General features: G+C 34.8%; 1 protein-coding gene across 7 annotated transcripts; it reads left to right on the top strand.

Moving 5' to 3' along the window:
* The first annotated feature begins 8,835 nt into the window (after positions 1–8,835).
* On the top strand, positions 8,836–13,766 carry LOC131156329 (uncharacterized). 7 transcript variants are annotated; one of them, XM_058109925.1, is made up of 4 exons: positions 8,874–9,087; positions 9,185–9,247; positions 10,835–11,697; positions 13,247–13,766. In XM_058109925.1, the coding sequence occupies exons 1-4, from the start codon at positions 9,013–9,015 to the stop codon at positions 13,461–13,463; spliced, it is 1,218 nt and encodes a 405-aa protein (XP_057965908.1). In that variant the 5' UTR covers positions 8,874–9,012; the 3' UTR covers positions 13,464–13,766. The 7 variants fall into 7 exon arrangements, with proteins under 7 accessions (XP_057965926.1, XP_057965935.1, XP_057965908.1 ...); XM_058109962.1 differs by having other exon boundaries at positions 8,903–9,087; positions 9,185–9,216; XM_058109943.1 differs by lacking the exon at positions 9,185–9,247 and having other exon boundaries at positions 8,836–9,087.
* Positions 13,767–23,031: the final 9,265 nt, after the last annotated feature.

The following is a 23,031-nucleotide window of genomic DNA, read 5'->3' on the forward strand; positions in this document are numbered from 1 at the left end:
CTAAATATTATGCAGTGTATTTATTTACGAAAATTATGTACTACAATATGGTGTGGCTTGGGTATATGTATGTAATAAGGGAGTATGTTTTATGAACTGTAGTTTCATGATTTTATGTATTTCAGTGCTATGATTATGTAAATTACAATACCATGATTTTACGGATTTTATTACCATGATTATACGAATTACGGATACAGTATTATGATATGTAATTCCAGTACTATGATTTACAGAGTTTAAAGCATGCCATGTTTTCTATTACCATAACATACAGAGTATACAAACAGAGCATTTACAGAGTATATATATAGACAGTTATACAGAGGTAGCATCGAGATGCTACAGTTACAGTATTTACAGTATAGAAAGAAAGCGTTATGGTAATTTCGAAAATATGATGAAAACAGTGAAAGAGTATATATGAATATGTATATAGTATCAGACCCTATTGGACCATACAGTTCATAGAGCACGGTATCGCAGCTACATGCAGTATACAGTTTACAGAGTGCAACCGCCTATTCAGATAATAGGTTGTAGGTCGATCGTATAGTGCCCTTGACATGGACAGGCTCCCCATCAGATATGGGTAGAGGTGGGCAGATCGACTGAGGGAGTATAGTGATTTACTTGGTCGGCCAGCCAGTGTAGATCCCGCCTATGGGCCACACAACCCTGTTATGAGGAGTTAAATCATGACATACAGATATCTACGGGGGAAAGTTTACAATTATTATTATGTATATTTTGACTTACAGGGACAAGGGAATTACTTATGCATGTTAGAAGTATTTTGAATATTAACTTAAATACAGATGTGTTAAATGACGTGAAATTGGTAATGAATATCATGATTTATACTGTATTTATAGATCCAGATGTACATGATTATATGGAAACAGATTTTTATGATATGATGACTCATTTGCCACACACTAGTAATAACATATATCGCCTTATTGAGCGTTGGCTCATCCCAGTTGATTTAACATTTTTCAGGTAATCCAGGTAGGCGAGCAGATCAGGCTCGCAGATAGAGGGGCGTTTGTAGTGCCCTGACAGCAAAGTGAGTACAATGGAGGGTTTTTTTATTTGCCCTAACTAGCTGAGGGAAATTTTGGGGATTTAGTAACTCATGTATATATTCTTTTGGGTAATATAATAGCACTCTGGTATTGTACAGTATGGTATATCATTATGTATGGAAATGTTTATTTGTATTATGCTTCTCGCTGCTTAGGATTATGTTATGGTATCAGAGTATGTTAATTACTATAGTGGAAAAAAAAAATCATGTTATTTAAGCAGGTCGTTACATGGGGTCTTGCCCTTGTTGACACAAAAGGGAGGGTCTAGATACTATTTTTCTTTTATTAATGTTATACTCGGTATTGTTGGGTCTATTTAATGAAACATTGATCTAATTTCATCCATATCTATACTGCCTTTTGATCATTTGTTCGTACTCAACAGTGTGCTGTAGTCAAGTATTTCATTCCGATTTGGGTGGGGAGTATACTTCTAAGGCACTTTCTGAGTTGCTAATCTCTGATGGTAGTGTTCATTAATCTTCTTATGCTGATACTCCTCAACAAAATGGTGTTGCCAAAAGAAAACATTGTCATATTGTTGAAACAATTAGCTCTCTTATGTTATTTGCTAAGGTTCCTAGTGAATTATGGAGGGAAGCCGTTCTTACAACGGTACACTTGATTAATAGAATCCCCACATCCCACAATTGTTGTCTCTCCTTTTGGGAAAATTTATATGGGTCCCCCCCCTGATTACTCCTCTCTAAAAGTCTTTGGTTGCCCATGTTTTGTCCTTCGTCCCATTGTTGGGCATACTAAATTATCACCATGTTCTGCCATGTGTGTCTTCCTTGGTTATGGATAAGGATAGAAGGGTTATAGGTATTTTGATCCTGTTGCTCAAAAACTATATGTCTCTCATCATGTTGTCTTCCTCGAACACATTCCTTTCTTTACTGCTCCTACTAGCTCTACTCATATGGTGCAACCAGACCTTATTCATTTTAACCCTTTCTCTGATGATGAAAATGGTGGCGATGGAGGTGGTGATGATGACGTAAATGGTGGCGATGATGACGCCCCACTTGCGGTCCCCCAAGAATCTCTCGTGGTTGTGGATTCTCATCAATATCGCTATCCCAAGCGTGCTCGTAAGTCCACTTAGTTACCAGATTTTGCTTATTCTTGTTTTTCTAGTTTTTTCACTTCCTTTTTAGCAGCTATTCACCCACTTTGTGAGACTACCTCGTATAAGGAGTGTTGACTTTTTGAGTCCAATCCTTGTTTTGATACTGACAAAGTACAAGTCTCTTATGTGTGTATTTAGTATGTGAAAAGGGTAATAATTTAGCACACACATAAGGAAAGGGAAAATGGAAGCCTGAGGGACTTAAAGAACATACAGTCTGGTGTATTCCATTAGAAAAGTAAAGAAGAAGAAGACATATTTTATTTGAATTGTAAATGAACTTAGTTTATATTTTTTTTTTCTATAATAATGCATATCTTGCATGATGTGATTGGATGCTCAGATGACCGTAGACTGACCTTAGGGAACTAACCCTTCATCGAAAAACCTTTTTCATAAAAACTAAAATCATACAAAAGGGTTAAATCATTTTTTTAAGGTAAAAAATGAGGGCAAAATTTGATTTTTATTAAGGCCTAGTCCATTGACCCTTTAATGTTCTATAAGCCCCAGTCGACCAACCCTGCTATTTGGCCAGTTTTCAAAGGCCCAGTCGACCGGCCACAAGAAATAGCCTAGTTTGAACACTCCAGCCGACCGGCCTATTTTAATGCCTACAAACCCCAATCGACCGGCCATTCAAAGCCTAGCTGACTAGACCTTGGCTCGACAAACTGTTTCTCAATCTTTTAGAAAATTTCCAAGGCCAGTCGACCGACCCTCTCAAAATTTTGAAAAATAAGCTTAAGGCTAGCCGACCATAGCAGCCCCTAGTCGACCGAACCTCTCGGGCTGCTTTATTTTTTAGCGCGTTAAGGTAATTATTTTTGGGATAAACAAATTAATTAATTTCCTCTATGTCCCTAAAAGTCATATTTTATGGAAAGTCTATATATAGCCCTCTCATAAGCTTAATTAGCAAGGTGATTAGCTTGAAAAATCTTCTCAAATATTTTGTGCTTTATTTTACTCTCTTTCTCAAAATTCATTTCAAAAATCCTTTTAAAAAGAGAATCTTGATTATTACTCAGTTCCTTCATTTGCAAATTTGTTGCATGTGAGGGTTGTTGAGAGGAATACTTATATTGGGCATTTATTTTCAAAAGATCAAAGCTCTTCTATTCTTTTATTTTTGCAAAAATATTTTTGAAGAATATATACTCTATTTTCTCCTATTCTTTCATTGAAAAACATTTTTAGAGAAAATATTCCTCGAGTTTTCTCCAAAGCCTTGAGCAAATATGGAACCATATATATTGATTTAAAGACTTTTTATCTTGTAAATTAATAAAGCTAATTTTGAGCATATTTAAACTCATATTTATTGCTTGAAAACCTTCTTGGTTTGAACTTCAACTTGTACATTTTTGCTTATTTAAGAAGCACTTATTTGTACACAAATTTATTTTCACATCTGTGAAACAGTTTGTCTTAGCTTGGTAAGTAAGCTAGGGAAACTTCGCACTATAAGGAGAAATGGTTTGGCTTAACCTGGTAAGTAAGTTAGGGAGACTTCGCCCCGTAAGGAGAATTGGTTTGGCTTCGCCTGTAAGTAAGCTAGGGAGACTTTGATCTACAAGGAGAAATGGTTTGGCTTCGCCCGGTAAGTAAGCTAAGGAGACTCCACTCTGTAAGGAGATTTGTAAATGGCATCGCTTCGCCAGGTTAAGTGAGCATATAGTGGAATCCTCAATTGGTTTGGCTTGAGGTGGGGATGTAGGCAGGATTGACCGAACTTCGATAAAAATATTGTGTCATTCTCTCTTTCCCTATGCTATTTATTTTCCGCACTTGTATGCTAATATTTAACTTGTTGTGAATGCTATTTCTGCTTTAAATATTTGCATACTTAATTATTTGGGGGATTTGAGATTGCTTAGAAAGACCCTATGTTGCAATATACTGAATGTGTTTTAAAAATTAGAGAAAAGGCGACCTAAATTTTTAAATACCCAATTCACCCCCTATTGGGAATACACCATTCCTATCAAGCAGACTGCTTGTGATCCTTTTTAGTAATAGGCTATAGCTACGGAAATTTCTGCATTACATAAAACTCATACTTGGACTTGGTGTCACTCCCTCTTGGTAAGAAATTGATTGGTTCTCATTGGGTTTACAAAATCAAAATGAAGTCAGATGGTTCTATTGAGTGATACAAAGCTCGTTTGGTTACTAAGGGTTTTATCCAAGAGTATGGTATGGATTATAAGGAGACTTTTTCCCTAGTTGCCAAGATTACATCTGTTTATGCTCTTATTGTTGTAGCTTCTGTTTGTCGGTGGGCTATTTCTTAGTTGGATGTTAAAAATGCCTTCTTGAATGGGGATCTGCAGAAGGAAGTTTACATGGTACCTCCGCCTGGTGTCTCTACCCAGGTGAGGTTTTCAAACTCAAGAAGGTTTTATATGATCTCAAACAAGCCCCTCGAGCTTGGTTTGAGAAGTTTTCGATGGTCGTCACTTCTCCTGGCTTCTCTTCTAGTGCTTATGATTCAACTTTATTTGTTAAGTGTACTTCTACATGCCATATCATTCTTTCTTTGTATGATGATGATATGATTATTACGAGTGATGATGTTAAGGGTATTGTGGACTTGAAAAGGTTGTTGCTTCAGGAGTTTGACATCAAGGATTTGGGGCCACTCCGCTACTTCTTGGGAATTTAAGTAGCCTTCCCCAAAGGTTACTTGCTCGCCCAATCGAAGTATGTTGTAGATATTCTTGACCACGCTCATCTCACTGTTAGTCGAATTGTTGATACTCCTTTTGAGGTTAATGCCTACTACACTCCCACTGATGGTATTCCCCTACCTGATCCCACCTTGTATCGTACTATTGTTGGTAGTTTTGTCAATCTGATTATTACTCACCCAAATATTGCTCATGTTGTCCACATCGTGAGTCAATTTGTTGCTTCACCTACATCTGTGCATTGGTTAGCTGTTTATTTGCGCATCTTGCGATATCTTTGAGGGATTCTTGATCAGAGTCTTTTATTCTCTTCGACCTCATCATTGAAGTTTTGTTCCTACTTTAGTGCGGAATGGGCTACTGATCCTACTAATCAAAAATCCCCTATCGAATTTTGCATATTTGTAGGTGACTCCCTTATTTCATGGAAAAGTAAGAAGCAAGCAGTTGTTTTGCGCTCTTCCACCGAGATTGAATCTCATGTGATGACGTCTACCATGACTGAGATTGTGTGGTTAAGTTGGTTGTTGGATGATATGGGTATTATATTTTCTACTCCTACTCATCTGTGTTGTGACAATAAGAGTGCTATCTAGATGTAAAGAATTCAGTGTTTCATGAATGGACCAAACACATTGAAATTGATTGTCATGTCACCAGACACCACCTTCGGCAAGGGACTATTACTTTGCCCTTTGTTCCCTCCTCCATGCAGGTTGCTAACTTCTATATGAAGTCCCACACCGTCCAACACTTTCAGTTTTTGGTTGAGAAACTCTCGATGCTTCTTACTTCCGCATCGTGAGTTTGAGGGGCAATGTTAGTGATAATAATTATTTGCATTATATTAGTATAGAATAGTCTTTTTCCTTTTTATTCTTGTAGGCTATATAAGCCATCTTTATCTTTTTTAGAACCCTAATGATTTAATGAAAGCTTTTTCTTTTCCCAATCTTTTGCTCCTCTTTGATTCTATCACTCTCAATTGCTTGAGGGGCATTTGGTTTGCATTTTAAAAAAATATTCCAATGGAAATGACGTTTCATGAATGTTAGTTAACCTAAATTTTGTAGGAATATTTCATTATTAAGAATGTTGGAACTCCTGCACATTAGATTTTGGCATCAAACAAATATGATAATAAAATATCATGAGAGCATCACATTCTAATATTTTCAGAAATGTTGAACTAAGAAAAAACAACTTCCTTTGAGACATTTTAATAACAAAGTTTAAGATTTTTAACAAGCATGTTCATATTCTCATAGAGTTGAGAAGGTATATGGATTGAAAATAGGCTACCTCTCATTGAATAACTTAAATTTAGTATCATGGACTCATAATCCCACCTCCAATGGTAGACCTAGTGTAACGCCCTAGAAAATAATATGCATGAAAGTGTAAAATAAATAAATATATATATATATAATAAATAAAAAAATAAATAATAAAAAAAATTAAAATTAAAATTTAAAAAAAAATGAATTGATTAATTAATTTATTAAAATAATATGTATAATGATTAAAGTGTATATATATATATATATATATATATATATATATTACTTTAAGGAAGCTTGTCATTGAAGCTTTCCTGCACATTTCAAATATGTTGCGCATCATCTCTCTCTTGATCTCTGTGTCATCTCTCCCTTATCTCTCTCTCCCACTCTCTTCAATTTTTTGACTGATTTTCATCCGATCGAAAATTAGAAAATATCGCTGGACTCTATTTTCCGCCACTGACATTTCCATTGAAGCGGATTTGTCATAGGAGTGGTGTAGGCACAATTCCTAGGGTAAGGTAATTTTTTCCTATTTTCTCAATTTCTCCTTAGATCTTCAGCCAAATCGACGATCGGGCATCACCACGGGGTCTTAGTCGCAATCGTCGTCATTTTGGTTGGAGTAAATTTTCAATTTAGGTTTTTTAGACACTATTCCAAAGCGAGAGTGAGATTTGGGGAATTAAGTAAATTTGTTATATTTGAGGGTATAATTATTTATTTGAAATTTATGGGTTTGGGAAATATTAAAATAATATTTTATTTAAGATTGATTTAATGGAATTAGGATTTTTGATTCAGGATTTGGGTGAGCGGTGCAGGCATCAATTTGGGATTCTTGTTGGCGTAGTTCAAGAAACTAGATAAGAGAATAAATTAAATCATAATTTTCATGGAAATACTTAATATTCCATAGAACTTTGTTTTAGAAATTATGTATGATATAAAATTATGTTTGGAAAAAAAATACTACTGTTTATAGGGAATGTTTATATACATATGATAAGGGAAAATGGTTTAATTTGTGTGGCATGAATGTAAAATCTTATGATTTATGTGATAGTAAAATGTTATATTTTCAGAACCTTCATGCTATTGTTGTTTTTGGGAAATGGTTAAAACAGTATAGGAATTATATTTTTCGTAATTTATGTGAAACAACGTAAGGGCCGTAATTTATAAAAACGACGCAAGGGCCATAATTTATGAAACGACGTAAGGGCCGTAATTTATATGAAATGGCGTAAGGGCCATAGTTTATATAAAATGATGTAAGAGCCATTAATTTATATGATATGATATGAAATGTCGGCGCAAGGGCCGTAATGAAAGGAATGTTATTTTTATGAAAATATTATTATGTTAGATATTATGGTGAAACGGTTATATTCAACATATGAAATACAGTATATGATATTAGAACTCGGATGACTTAGTTTAGTTCAATTCAGCAGTACAGTACCGTAACTATATATGTATTCAGATTATATTAGTGCTACCACATGCTGCAAGGGGCTGTGGGAGATTGACAATAGATGTGGCTTCAGTGCAGAGTTGTAGACGTCCCCTTGACAGTTTGGACCAGGGTGGGGCGAGTCCATCGTACTTACAGACTTATATTGATCTAGCATGGTCGGCCAGTCAGTGCTAGGTCCTGCCTTCGGGCCGCACAACACAGCCATGTTGCGGTAATACATGGCATCAACTAGCTATCCATTCTGAGATTTATTTCATGTATTATATAGTGATATAAGATGATTTACATGTACCGATATATAGCATGACATGTATGCTACTTTCAAATATGTTTATTTAGTATTTATTAGACAGATTTCTTAGATATGATTTATGTACAGTATATGCCTATGACACATGGAATACCCATATTGCAACACAATGATATTAGTTTATTTTCCTTACTGAAAGGTGTCTCCCCCTAACTTTAAAACATTTCAAGGAATCCAGGTAGAAGAGTGGATAGGGCTCCGTAGCGTTAGTGGTCTCCCGATCTACCTTGTCAGAAGGATAAGTCGCTATACTAGGGTCAAATGGGTTTTTGGGTAGGGACCTTAGGAAACTTTATAATCATTTTGGGATGTGTGTATATTTATGTGACGGGTTTGTAAAACTCTGGTATTGTATTTGGACGATTGGTTTGTTATGTATATGATGTATGTTTTCCGCTGCTGTGATGTCAGTGATATATGATAGGTTTTTTTCCTTGGTACCCATGGGTTTGAGTGGATTATGTTTATGGTTATCATGATTATCGACATGCTATTATGTGAAAAAAAAAAAGAATAAAGAATATATGGTAAATTAGCCAGGTTGTTACACCTAGGACCTACAGTCAGTTAGAGTTGAAGTTAATGTATATTTCGAGCTCTTGTAATATATATATGAATATCAATTCAAACACAGCAATAAAGTTCTAATGAAAGCAAAAATTCACACCCTCACTATGTTTGATTCCTCCAAGTTCGATTTTTTTTTTTTATAAAAGTTTTGAAATAGTCCCCTAAGCCAAATTTTATTTATTTGCACTAGAACCCTATGCAATAACTAATTAATTGAATGGGTTGAACTTCAAAAAGACTTAATATTTTAAACATGTGTATATGAAGTGTCGTTTTACTACAATTATGAACATAACCTAACATTTTATATTAATATTGTTAATTCCTAATAATAGACGCTCGTCAAGGTCAAGCAAATAGAGCAAAATGGAAAAGCAAAGAAGGCAAAGGACGACCTGCCCAGTACCAGCTGCCCATTGCCATTGTTGCCTTCTCTCCAGAACGCGGCGTTGAATGATGACGACGAACGCCCACTATCTCCCGGAGTCAAACCCCTCCCCACCTCCTACATTATCCACGAATCAGAAGGTATCTATCTTCTCTCTTTCAATCATCAGTTGTTTTTCTTCCGCGATTTTACTGTACGCGTAGAGATCGCGCACCAAAAGTTCTCGATTGTCTGTAGGTGTCTCACCTTTTGTTCTTTTATCACATCAGGTGCGCGCTCGATCTCGATTTCTTGATTCTTGTACGTTCTCAGCTCGAAATTTGGCCTGTTGCTAAAAGGGTTAGGGTTTGATTAATCATTAATTAGATTAGTGAATGGTAAGCCTTTGCGAATATAGGGTTTTTCCCCACCTCAATCGAATGGGTTTTTTTAGTTTGGGTTCGTTTGGGGCCCCGGGGGGCGGTAGGGTTTGCACTAAGTTTTCAATTCTTGGTGGTGGCATTTTTGTCCCTTTGTTTCTTTTATTTGTAGTGATTGGTATTTTTGTTGTTGGGCTTTAAAAAAATTTGGAACTTTGAGATCAAAATAGCTTCAATTTTTTATTACCTATTTTATTTTATTTAAGCACTGTTATTTGCGTTGGAAGCTCTCGTTAATTATGTAGGGCATTTGTCCGCTTTCTCATTTGCTGTGATTCTGTTCCCTCGGGGATTATGGGCCTTCACATGTGAATGCTTTTATCTGATTACATGCCGAGATAAAAGAAACATAAGAAAATTTTGATATCTTATGACATTTTGTAGGTGTTAGAACTTAAATCTAATCTTACTATTTGCTCTGTTGAGTTGATTGTGTGCTAAAGCTTTGCATCCATTGTATAACGTTGCTGTAGGGTAAACTCTTTTCTGCTTGCCTGATAATTATTTTGAGGTTGGAGTTCTTTTTCTAATCTAGGACTACTGAATTTATTGCAATTTGGTTTAGTGTCCATGAGCAAGCTTTTGTAACTTTTTCCTTGGGGCTGGGATAGTGCAGGCAATGTGGCCTATGTACAAGCTTTTTAATCTGCGGTTAATCTCGATATGCTCATTATTTTGTGATGTGGACATGAATCAGAATGTATTGTGTAAAATGGGTGTGAATGCTGCATAGTGCTGTTGTCAGAAAAGGGCTGATTCTTTGACATGTTCAGATTTTAATAATATCTATAAGCTCCAAGATTTTAGTTATTTTGAGCATTGGAATCATTGTGAATTTTGAAGTTCAAAATTTTTGTATTGTTCCTGTTAAAGTTGAGACTTGAAAGATGACTTTAACAATGATGCTTAAACCAAGTTGTACTACTTTCACAGTTAAAGATGCAGGTAGTTTGTACTTGCTGCACAGTTCCCTAAATGTCTGAGTGATATTATTCTTAGTTGTCCATATCATTAAGCATAATTGAAAATGCTGATTCACAGCTCCACTGGCATTAAGACTGGTATGCATATAATAATTAATAACTAAGCATGAGAATAAAGACTATCCTTTTGAAATGGTTGAACCATTGAATATTTTGGGCTTATTTATAAAATTTGTCCGAGTAAGATATATCCTATTTGCAGGATGGAAGATATGTTGATACAGTGTGCACATTTATTAATAAATGTGGGATGAATATTTGAGCACTTTGTGTTGAATGACATTGGATGGATACCCACTGCTTATTATTTTACTTTATTTTTTCTATTCGTTATGAAGTATTCCCTTTTACAGGGATCAGAGGATAAAATTTCCCATTGACATTTGAGTAAATTGTTTTGTGTATATTTCTCTTGATTTAGTAGTTTTTTACCCCATTTTTAAAATTGTAAGTTCTCATAGGTTGTTCAATGTAACTTTGAAAAGGATATGGTGGCAGAGGAAGATGTTGATTTGTCAACCTTAAAGTCTCAACTAAGCCAAACACATTTAATGTGGAAGCAGGAGATGGAACGACGCCAATCCCAAGTGGATGCATTGCAATCAAGGCTTTTGGAGGTAAAGGCTTGTATAAAAGGATCTGAGGAAGATGCTAGGAAGGAGTTAGACGTTCTTTGGCGAAGAGTCAAAACTACTGCAACATTGTTGACCTACTTGAAATCCAAAGCGAGAATCATGGCTGTTCCCCATTTAGCACATACATCATGTGGCATTAGACACTTAGAAGGAGTGGGCCTTGTGGATAAAAATGGTATACCATTGTCTAGTTGGTCTAGGAATGTTGATCTTTCTTCCTTTGACAGTCCTGATGAGGACACATGGATCAAAATCAGTAGTCAGCAGGGTTCTTTTGATGAGCAAGATGAAGCTTATATTGGTGAAATACTCAAGTCTGTGCAGATGGTCACTGATGTCATGGAAGCTCTGGTTAAGAGAGTTATTATGGCAGAATCTGAAACTGATATTGAGAAAGAGAAGGCAACTTTAGGTCGGGAAGAAATTAAAAAGAAGGTTGTCCAAATTGAGAACATGTCTACAAAGCTAGAGGAGATGGAAAGATTTGCCCTGGGCACGAATTGTATTCTAAATGAGATGCGACAGAGGGTCGAGGATTTGGTTGAGGAAACATCTAGACAGAGGCAACGAGCTGCAGAAAATGAACAGGAGCTTTGTCGTGTAAAACAGGACTTTGAGTCTCTAAAATCTTATGTTAGTAGCCTCATCAGTGTTAGAGAGACACTTCTTTCATCAGAAAAACAGTTTCAAACAATTGAGAGACTTTTTGAACGGTCAGTATATTTTGTTCTGCTTTCTATAAACTAGAGTGACTGTATACTATTTTATCCCTAGTTGGTGAAAATGTGCAACTGTATTATATGTATGCTCTGTGATGTTTGTTTCATCACAGTTGATTCCTCTTCACAGGCAAATACTACTCTTGTGTGTGCTTATAAAGATATGAATTGTCCTTTTGTTGCTTGCTTTTTGTTCCTTTTCTGACTTGTCACGTGTTGGGCGCTTTACTTTGTTAAGCATATGTTTACATTTGACTCACTTAGGTGCATCTCATGTTAGACCATAAATGTTAGTAATGAGTTGTAAGTATTTACGGTCTTTAACTAATTAATTTTTTTTTCTAGAAATTTTCTTCATTTTGGCTGATGATGGAATTTATTTTGATGAATGTTTATTTTCTATATTATTTTTGATGAGTTTTATATGATTTCATTGATGGACCAAACATACATAATTTTGAAAAGCAATGATTTGTCTACTGAAACTTTATTTTTACGATTTATGTACATATTAGAAGCTCATCTTTACAGAACATTAGTCATGTCATCTACATGTATAGTCTTTTTGTTGCCTTTTTTTTTTTAATCTGCATATCATGATTGAACCAGTTTTTTCCTCTCATTTTTGACTCTGCTTGCATGTCAAAATAGGCCGTTAAACTTTGATTATCCTATTATCGCAATGTGTGTGCTGAGGTGCTAACGTTGTGTTACTGTAATATTCTGGCTAGGTTATGGAACCACTGTTTTACTGCTTTAATGTTATATAGTTAAAATGTCCAAGCATGTTTCTGAGCCAAACAAAAAAGTTAAATCATGTTAACCTGATGGGAGTGCGTCTTGAGCATCCATTGCTTCGTGTGTCCTTTTAAGATGAAAATACCTTAACCTGAAGGTTGGTCAAAAAATCTAAACATTGATGGAAAACTTTAAGCTTTGAATAACTGAGTTGTAGACAATCATGAAAGCATATCAACTCAGCAGGACCCCCTCTGCATACATAGGACAAATATTCCCAATACCACTTCTTTTTGCTTTACTACGACTTTTTTTTTTTGCATGGGATCCTTTTCTATCAGACAGGAAGGGCTGTTGCACAAAATTTACTTCTAAGTAATTGCCCCGGTGTAGATCTACTCGTTAATAGATCGGTAAGAGTATTGTCCCGATAAATAACTCTTCTAAATAGTTCATTAATATCCGAGCTCATTGGTTGGGTAGAGAAAATGCCTTGAGCCAATGTTCAAGTACCAGGCGCCTAGAATTTAATTTATTCATTTCTTCATATCATATACATACTATATATTATGAATTCAATAAGATGTTATATTCATATAATTTCATATAATAATATCTAATTATTTTAATCATGGTTTTAACTTTTTTTTGCTGTAATAGTGTGGCTCACCTTAGCACACGGGAAACATGTTATCATTGTTATGACTCAGTAATAATGCCCATGATCAGCAAGCACTCTCTCTCTCTATGGCGTCTTTTTGGTTGAAATGTGTTTATGCTATATTTCTAATTTTGTTGGAAGCAGACTAGTTGCAAAGACAACACAGTTAGAGGGTGAGAAAATGCAGAAAGAGGCCGAGGTTCAGAAACTTGTGGAAGAGAAAATGCAAAAAGAGGCTGAAGTTCAGAAACTTATGGAAGAAAATGTAAGGTTGAGTGCTCTTCTGGACAAGAAAGAGGCCCAGCTCTTGGCCATGAATGAACAATGCAAGGTAATGGCTCTGAGTGCTTCAACTATCTGATAAGTTTGGTGGCCGATGTTTGCTCAACTGCCTTTTGGCTGGCTCTTGCGATTGTGGTTCAACCCCAGAAGCTGACGGACCCAGAAGAGTCATGAAAATGTGTCAAATTGGATTGTAGAGTTTGACCAGGATCTTTTGTTTTTGAATTTTTATTTTTTGTGGTTTTAAAAATGTACCATTTGGAAGAGCCCTGTGTACATTTTATCTGGTGGGTGCTAATATGGCGCTGTCGGCAAACTGAAACCACCAAGTAAAATTTTTTTTTTTTGCCCTTTTTTGGAATGGAAACTTGATGTTAACAAATTTGTCTGTCAAATTGTTGGAATCTCACTTATTTTGATCCATTTTGACCCGTGTAGAAATGGGTAGCTACAGATGGGCCAAGCCATTTTATGTAAATGGATCATAAATGGTGAATGGGTCGCTGCTGACAGTCCGATGTTGATTCATGCGTGCCCCATAAAAACAGATTTTGTGGCCAAGTCAACCTCCCGCGAAGCTTTGCACATGGAGGTACTCGTTGAAGTGATCATTGCAATCCCTGCCCTCTGTGCCTGAATGGTTGGGCTTTTTCTCACTCTACTGGTTGCAGAGGGTTAGATGGATTGCGGAATTATAATAATGGTTTTCCCCTTGGCTTGCATTTTTAACTTCAAAATAGTGTTAAGAGGAATGGTGATATTTAGACCCATTGTAGTGCAGAAGGCTTCTCATGTACTTCCTATTAGCTTCTGTTTGTCTCCTATAATGATAGAAAGAGGGAACCCAAGTTGTTAACGAAATGGTGTTATTGTTAAACATGGAATGAATTAAAAATAATCCTTTTCAAATTTCACTAATATGCCATATTATCTAACTTTTGCAATTAACCTCACTTGAAGTTTTATATATGTAAAGTGCAGACTTGTTTTGAATTTTGAAAATCTCGGACAAAAAATTTTTGGGATTTTTCTTGCTATTTAATATTTGAAATCCTTAAATCATTTTTTTATGCTCAACTTTTTATGAATAGGGTAAAAGACATTGATCTTCTCTAAGGTTTGACAAAATAATGACTTTATTTTTTGAGGTTTCAAAAGTGATAAAGACCTCTTTGGGCGTTTCATTTTTGGGACACTTGCACCCTTCAAAAGATTTTTTTTTTTGGGTAAAATACAATGAAAGATTTACGTTTTTTTTGACAAACCTCAAGACATGTTTCTAAAATTCTAGAAACCTGAAGGGTTTTAAAATGAATGTTAGTGCATTTTGTCAAATTTCAAAGGAGATCAGATTCTTTTGTCCTTGAAAATATCAAGGAAGCTTCGTGCCCTTCGTCAAATGAAATAAAAAATTTAACCATCGTTCTCATTTACATGGTTCGTATAAATGAGGATGGAATCACATTCCTACGTGATAAGCGGTTCTTTTATAGGCAAGATTCATGATTTTAATCTAGTCCATATTTTAGGAATAAATTCAAAATAACATAAGTTGACCATTTTCCAACTAAGAAATTAGTATGTACATTGGTGTATATGCCGAAATTAATATGATCTCAACATGTGTACAAAAAAACAAAAAGAATAATAATAATTATAATTGTCCAATATAGTTAAAAAATGCATGCATCTGGTGAAATCATGTTAATTTTGGTGTAAACATCAGGTGTACCCTAATATTTTCTCTTCCCAACCATATTGTCACTAATAAATAATAATAGTTATTGTCATAATAATAATAATTATTGTTATAAAAACTGTAATAGTTGAACAATAACAAATAGTAATAATTCAAATTATTATTAAAATTAAAAAAATAATAATTACAATATTAACATTTATTATATTACAAAAAATAAAATTAATAAAAAACAATGACAATAATAATAATAACAGTGAAAACTAATAATAATAACATCATTAACATGAGAATAATAATTATTATAAAAATAATAAAAAATAATAATTATAACAACAACAACATCAAGATTGAAAAAAAATGTGATGGTTGAAAAAAAAAATGTGTCTCCAAAATCATTAAACTATCAAGACACCCCTCCAGCAATAGGATAACATTGAAAAGTTGCAGATAATTTTTTTTTTTTTTTTTTCTTTTCAAACATCATTTGATTATTAAAAGAAGTTAAATTTCCATTATATCAGTAAAGTTCAAAAACTTTATGGACCAAAATATCCTTATCTTATAAAAGTAAAATAAAAAATTCCTAGTCAAAGACTAGAAGGATATTATAGAAGTATAATATCCACAAAAGTAGCATAATATTCTAAAAGTAAGAGTAAATATTTATAAAATAACTAAATTTTTATATTTATATGAAAATGTACATTGTCAAATCACTCTGTGCAAAAATATATCCTATTATTTTCAAAGTTAGATTAAAAATTCTTTTAAAAAATGTAAATTTAAATATTTATGAAATAATTTAAACCAAATTAGGCAAAAACTAATAATATAATTAAAAAAAAAAGGAATAAAATTATAGACCTCGAAGTATTTGCAATAATAAAATTAAAATTAATTAAAAATTGGAAAATTTCATTAATTAATCATTAAGTAACCAAAAAAAATTATTAGATTTGATGTAGCAAATCACAATTTTAGAAATTGTAATAAATTTATTAATATTTTTATCAGAAGAAATCATTTATGAGATTTTTTTAAAAACATAATAAAAATATTAACAGATGTATATTTATATATTAAGTTTTCATATATAATGATATTGTTGAAGAGTAAACTTGACGGTGGCAGCAAAATTTGACGACGGCTACCAACCAGCTGCTTCTGTTGATTGGTGGCCATCAACCTCACCAACCAACCACAATCATTGATTATTTTGATTTAGAATCAGTTATAAATAGATATGTGTGTGTGCAATGTAGAAGTGGTGTTGAGAGGGTGAATAACCAGTGTGAGCGAGAAGTTTTGAAATTTTTCCTCTGTATAATTTTTCAGATTGAAATCAAACATTTTGTATTCATGTGCAATTGATTCTCACTGAATTTCAATTACAACTAGTGACTGAGCGTCCCCTCCACCCATTAGTGGTATCAGAGCATCCAGGTTCGCCGGAATTCGCCAAATAGAGTCGAACAAAGGAGAAATTCAATTTTTTCCCTAGATTTGAAGTTGTTCAAAATTTAAAATTGCCTACCATTGTGAAACTCGCGTCGAGACGATTCCAACGATGAAAACCACGTCTCAAACAGACTCCGGGAGACGCTACACATGCTCACATGCGCCTCTAATGTAGTTAGCGTCCTCCCCATGCGCCGCATGCGCCGACGAAGATTCTAACTGCTGGCGTCACATGCTCCATGCATCTTCCTCACCTGGATGACGTGATCTGACCCACGACCCAATCCACGACCCACTTTAGAAACTCGATCCGTGCCCTGGTCCATCAACAAGAAACCCGAACCTATGACCTGAGAGCATGACCTGACCCGGGTTCCAACCCACATCCAGTCGCCAACACGTGGCATGCGTAGAAGCCGCCACGTGGCCTAACGGTTAGTACTAACGCCGTTATATGGCCGTTAAGTTAAACCGGCCCAATAAAATCATCCAGAACTTTCTATAGCCGGTTTAGTGATTTTTAGATCGGTTCTTTGCAACCCAAAATTGGTTCCTAGGGTTTTTCGACCTTCTGAACACATTGGTGGCATCAGATTTTCCAAAATTAGTCCCCATCTCTCTGTTTTTATATATATTAAATTCAATAGTGAGCGATGCTACCTAAGTGGTCATTCCAAAGTTGACCCGGGAGAATTATGACAACTGGTCTATTCAAATGAGAGCCCTTCCAGGTGCTCAGGATGTCATGGACATCATTGAAGATGGGTACATAGAAAACCATCAAAAGAAGCTGAAGCAGCTATGTCCGATGCTCAAAGAACGACCTTGCGAGCCGATCGAAAGAAGGATTGCAAGGCGAAATCCATAATCTACCAAGGCCTTGATGAGGCCACGTTCGAAATCATTGCTTCCGCTAAGACAGCCAAAGAAGTTTGGGACTCTCTCCAGCGAACACACAAAGGTGCAGACAAAGTAAAGAAGATTCGTCTTCAAACATTGCGAGGTGATTTTGAATCTTTAAAAATGAAATCTACTGAATCTATTGTTGACTACTATATACGAGTTATGGTAGTATCAAATCAATTGAGAAGAAATGGAGAGACTCTCAATGAAGAGAGAATTTGTGAGAAAATTTTGCGATCTCTAGATCCAAAATATGATTATATAGCTGTGACCATGGAAGAAACAAAAGATTTGGAAACTATGTCTATAGAAGAACTTGTGGGCTCACTCTAAGCCCATGAGCAGAAAGTCAACAAAGGGAGTGATGATAAAGCACTGGAGCAAGCCCTCCAAACAAAGTTATCCCTCACTATAGATAGATACGATAAAGGGGGGACGTGATAGCAAGGAAGAGGACGAGACCGAGGATCTTGTGGAAGAAATTATGGAAATTTTGACTCTAGAGGAGGTGGCAGAGGCGGAAGAGGTCCCACTAGAGAAGGACGCAGTCAACAAAACTATGTCCCACGAGGCAAAGGAGAAGGAAAAAAAGAAGGATACAATAATCGTTTGAGCGTAGACAAAAGAAACGTTCAGTGCTACAACTGCCACAAGTACGAACACTATAGCAATGAGTGTTGGGGGCGACAACAAGAAAAGGTTAGTGAGGAGGCTAACCTTGCCAAAACTGAACATACAGATGGAGAGTCATTGATGCTGATGGCACATAATTCAACTCCCCATGACCAAAGTGTTTGGTACCTTGATTCTGGAGCCAACAACCATATGACTGGCAGAAAGAACTTATTCTTTGAACTTGATGAGCAAGTTTAGGGGGAAATCTCTTTTGGCAATAATTCTAAAATCCCAGTCCGAGGGAGAGGAGATGTTTTAATCAAACAGAAGTCTGGAGATCATGTTTACATCTCCAACGTCTATTACGTGCCAGATATGAAGACTAACATCTTGAGTCTTAGACATCTTATTAAGAAAGGCTACCAAATTAGCCTTAGTGATAAGCAGATGGTGATAACAGACGCTCGAGGAAAGTTGGCTATTTGAGTACAAATGGCAAAGAATCGAATGTTTCTACTCGCCATTCAATATGATACGCTAAGGTGTTTGAGCACTATCATCAAAGACTGGCTATGGCATCTCAGGTATTGACATCTGAATTTTGAAAGTTTGAAACAGTTGGGAAGCAAGAAGATGGTGAAAGGCTTACCCAATATCTACCACCCAAATGTGATATGTGAAAGCTACGTTCTAAGCAAGCAACATAGAAACAACTTTGGAAAGCAAGTCGATTGGAGATCTACCATGCCGCTCCAGCTAGTACACACAGACGTGTGTGGTCCATTGAGACCATTTTCAAATGGACAGAATTGATACTTCCTCACCTTCATCGATGACAATAGCAGGAAGAATTGGGTCTACTTCCTGAAAAGGAAGTTAGAGGTGTTCGACAAGTTCAAAGAGTTCAAAGCTATTGTGGAGAAATAGAGTGGCTATCGCATCAAGTCACTTCGATCAGACCAAGGAAGGGAGTGCAAAGACGAAGCTTTCCTAGAATTCCATAGGCAACAAGAGATTCAAAAATAGTTCACACCGACTTACACTCCCCAGTTGAATGGTGTAGCTGAAAGGAAGAACTACACAATCCTTAACATGACCATAAGCATGTTAAACGATAAGAATGTACTTAAGAGTTTTTGGGCAGAAGTAATGTCATGTGCAGTCTATCTACTCAACCGGTGTCCTACGAAGAGTCTTGATACAAAGACACCACATGAAGCCTGGAGTACTCACAAGCTTAGTGTGAGTCATCTTAGGGTGTTTGGCTCCATAGCCTATGCCAAGATCCCAGAAGCAAGAAGGACAAAGCTGGAAGATAAATGAGAGAAGTGTATCCTTGTTGGATATGATGACAACACCATGGGATATCAACTCTACAATCCCATCAACAAGAAAGTCATTCATAGTAGGGATATCATTTTTGAAGAAAATGAATCCTGGAGATGGGACCAGACTGAAACTTCCAAAGATGCAGAATTAACGCTTGAAGAAGAAGAACCCACACAGACAAGAGAAGTGGCTATTGAGTCACAAGTTCCCGAAGTGTATACACCTCCACACAGTTACCATTCACCATAGAGGAATGGAACTTCATCACCAATTGAGCATGAAATCTCAGACATGAGCCTAGAGGTGCCCATAACCTAGCTGATTTGTATAAAAATACAAAACCAATGGAAGAGTATGTTGCTTTAAACTGTTTGTTGCTGACTAGCGACCCAATTAGCTTTGAGAAGGCTAAAGAAGAAAATAAATGGAGAAAAACGATGGATGAGAAGATTCAATCCATCGAGAAGAACAAAACTTGGGAGTTGACGAATCTCTCGAAGGGCTGCACAACTATTGGTGGGTCTACAAGACCAAGAAGAACGCTCAAGGAGAAGTCTAGAGATACAAAGCAAGACATGTCGCCAAGAGTTACAGGAAAAAAGGAGTGGAATTGATATCTTGCAGAACATATAATCAGATTGCTTACATTTTCACAAAGCCACTCAAGCATGATATTTTTGCGAGACTAAAAACAATGCTTGGAATGACAAAGTTAGGAGAGTCAAGTTTAAGGGGGGATGTTGAAGAGTAAACTTGACGGTGGTAGCAAAATTTGACAACGGCTGCCAACCGGCCACTTCTGTTGATCGACGGCAACCAACCTCACCAACCAGCCACAATCGTTGATTATTTTGATTTAAAATCAACTATAAATAGATGTGTGTGTGCAATATAGAAGTGGTGTTGAGAGGGTGAATAACCAGTGTGACAGAGAAGTTTTGAAATTTTTCCTCTGTATAATTTTTCAAATTGAAATAAAACGTTTTGTATTCATGTGCAATTGATTCTCACTGAGTTTCAGTCACAACTAGTGACTGAGTGTCCCCTCCACCCATCAGATACTAGCAGAGACTCCGTGCTAGGCACGGGGCACAATTTAAAAAATCACTATGAAATAATATTATTAAATTATAAGAATATGAATAATACAAAATATCAATTTTGTACATTAAATCATAAAAATTAACCATGTACATATATATAAGTTACAAAATTTTGATAACAGTCTTATATATATATTTCAAATTTTTCTTAAACCCCAATTATTTGGTAAAAAACCGTAAGCGTTAGAGATGTTTTTTCAATGTTTTCAATAATTTGAATTTATCTAATAAATTTATAAATTAATAAGTTTATTAAAATTTGAAACTCATCCAAAAATAAAGTTATTTTGAAGTTTGACGTAAATTTTTAATTTAATTTTGAAATGTAGTAAAGATACAACAACATTTTTGGAGTACTTATGATTACCAAGGAAGTAGGTAAATAAATGTTCCTCAATAATCATATTAATTAAATCATTGAAATTTTGATATTGATTTCAAGATGGAGATTAATTGAATTACTTGATTTTTAAAGATCCCAATTATTTTTTGAGTTTAAGATTTTTTTTTTCTTTTTGAAAAAAAAAAAATTCAAATTATAGGTTTTAAACTTTGGAATTGATGTATTTAGTTTCAATCACATTTGTTATGGAATTCAGATTGATTTAAAAATTGTCTGATTTTAAAAAGCTTAGAAAATTATTTTTGAGCTTTTGATTGGTTATTTTAAGTAACATTCATAAGCTAGTGGTCACGAATTCGAATCCAAACCCAAACTCAAGTTGACTTGTACTAAGTTCTAGTTCAAAGCCAAATATGAATCTAATTTTTCATTTGAAATACATAGATATTAAATAATAAAAATGATAAAACCAAGCTATGCTGAGAGCATGCAAGTTGGGAAGTCAAGTATTGGTTTCTAAAATAAAATATGATAAATAATTAAATGAGCTAATAGCATCATAGGAATAAATAAATTATCTAATAAAAAATTAAGCTTATAATTTAAAAACTCAAAAGTATGAGAAAATTAGATTCAATACTTGGAAGCTTATGAGGATAGAGCGACCTATCGTAATATATAGTATAGATTAATTTTAATTATTGTTATTCTCTTTGAACTTTTGTACTTTTTAAAGAATATAAACACATCTCCCTCAAGGTAAAGAAGTATAATTTCTTTTTCACTAAGCAACGTAGTAGCCATTTAACTAAACCATTATCTGCATACAACAATTAATGTAACATTCGAGTTTTGTCTAATTGTTACAAAAGCACGTAACTTCTATCCAAGAACCTACTAGATATTTCTAATATTTACAATTATTAGATTGAGTACGATAAGGATTATCAATTATTCTTTTAGATTTGTAATTTAGATATTGTGACATGAGCTCTCACTGTTGAACAATGAAGAAAGATTTGTAATTTATATGTGTTATCAAACAATCAGCTGCTTTTACTAAACAATCATGAAAGAGCAGTACATTCATAGGTAATGAATATTGATACACTATAATGAAAGAATACAAAGAAGATAATTGAGAATACATTCCACTCTTACATCTTAAAGCCCTGCTTATACCCACAATATCATAAAAAATTTATAAAATTATTGAGAGAAATTTTCCAAATTTTCCAAAGCTCCCCTTTTGAATTGGATAGTAGTTTGAGTGATTTTATTTTCTATGATTTGGTCAACCAATTTAAAATAGATACAGAGCAAACAATTTTGTAAGGTCAAAAATTATAGTTTAACCAGTGAAGAAGGTTTTTTTTCTTTTTTCTTTTTAACAACATAGTTTTAAAAGATGTGAGAACTACTGGATGTATACTTGACACAAGTGGGGCTTTTACTTGATTAGTCATATTGCATATGCTGTAGATATTGTTGGTGATTTAAAATACTGCATAGGAAGAGGAAAAATAGATAATAGTCAAATATATCATAGTAACAAAAAAATGAAGGAAACAAACACACATATTATGAATTTAGGAGGAACTTTAGTTGGTTCAATTGCCTTCACATCCTGTACAATCAACAAAGAAAAGAAAATCATATAAAACTTTCATAAAATAGTGTAAAACTATTTCCATATAGGCAAATTTTGGAAAGACATAATTGTTATTTTTCCCTTAGAACCTAAAATATATTATTTTTTGTTCTGCGTGTTGACCTTATAGGTCATACCCGATTTTGATAATGACAAATACTCAGGTATTTAATGTCTATCAAGTCTGTGTGTAGGTCCATTTGAGCAAATCACTTGATAGCATATGAAGACTCCAAGACTAAAGACCCAGAAGATTTCTTTTCTATTGTAATCTATATATTATTGCTCTATTCGGGTCTTGATTACGCGTGCAAACTGCGTAATTGGGTACTTTAACCCGGTCTTTACGGCGTATATTTTTAATTATATGTCCAAATTTGTCTAATATTTTAATAAAGTGTCGAAATTATCATTCTTGAGTTTTATTGTGCATTTTACGAGTTTTTGATAATTTTTTATCACAGGAAAAGTCCCGGGAACCAAAATTGACACCTGTTCGTATTTCATGCATAACTTTTCCATCTGAACTCTGATCGAGGCGAT

The sequence above is a fragment of the Malania oleifera genome, chromosome 1 (genome assembly GCF_029873635.1).
Source record: "Malania oleifera isolate guangnan ecotype guangnan chromosome 1, ASM2987363v1, whole genome shotgun sequence".
Taxonomy (NCBI): Eukaryota; Viridiplantae; Streptophyta; class Magnoliopsida; order Santalales; family Ximeniaceae; genus Malania; species Malania oleifera.

What these genes read in the sequence shown, in the direction of transcription:
- LOC131156329 (XM_058109925.1), top strand. Translation starts at nt 9,013, where the DNA reads ATGATGACGACGAACGCCCACTATCTCCCGGAGTCAAACCCCTCCCCA. An exon ending in CATTATCCACGAATCAGAAG is followed by an intron (nt 9,088 to 9,184) that starts GTATCTATCTTC and finishes GATTGTCTGTAG; the next exon opens with GTGTCTCACCTTTTGTTCTT. An exon ending in ATTGAGAGACTTTTTGAACG is followed by an intron (nt 11,698 to 13,246) that starts GTCAGTATATTT and finishes TGTTGGAAGCAG; the next exon opens with ACTAGTTGCAAAGACAACAC.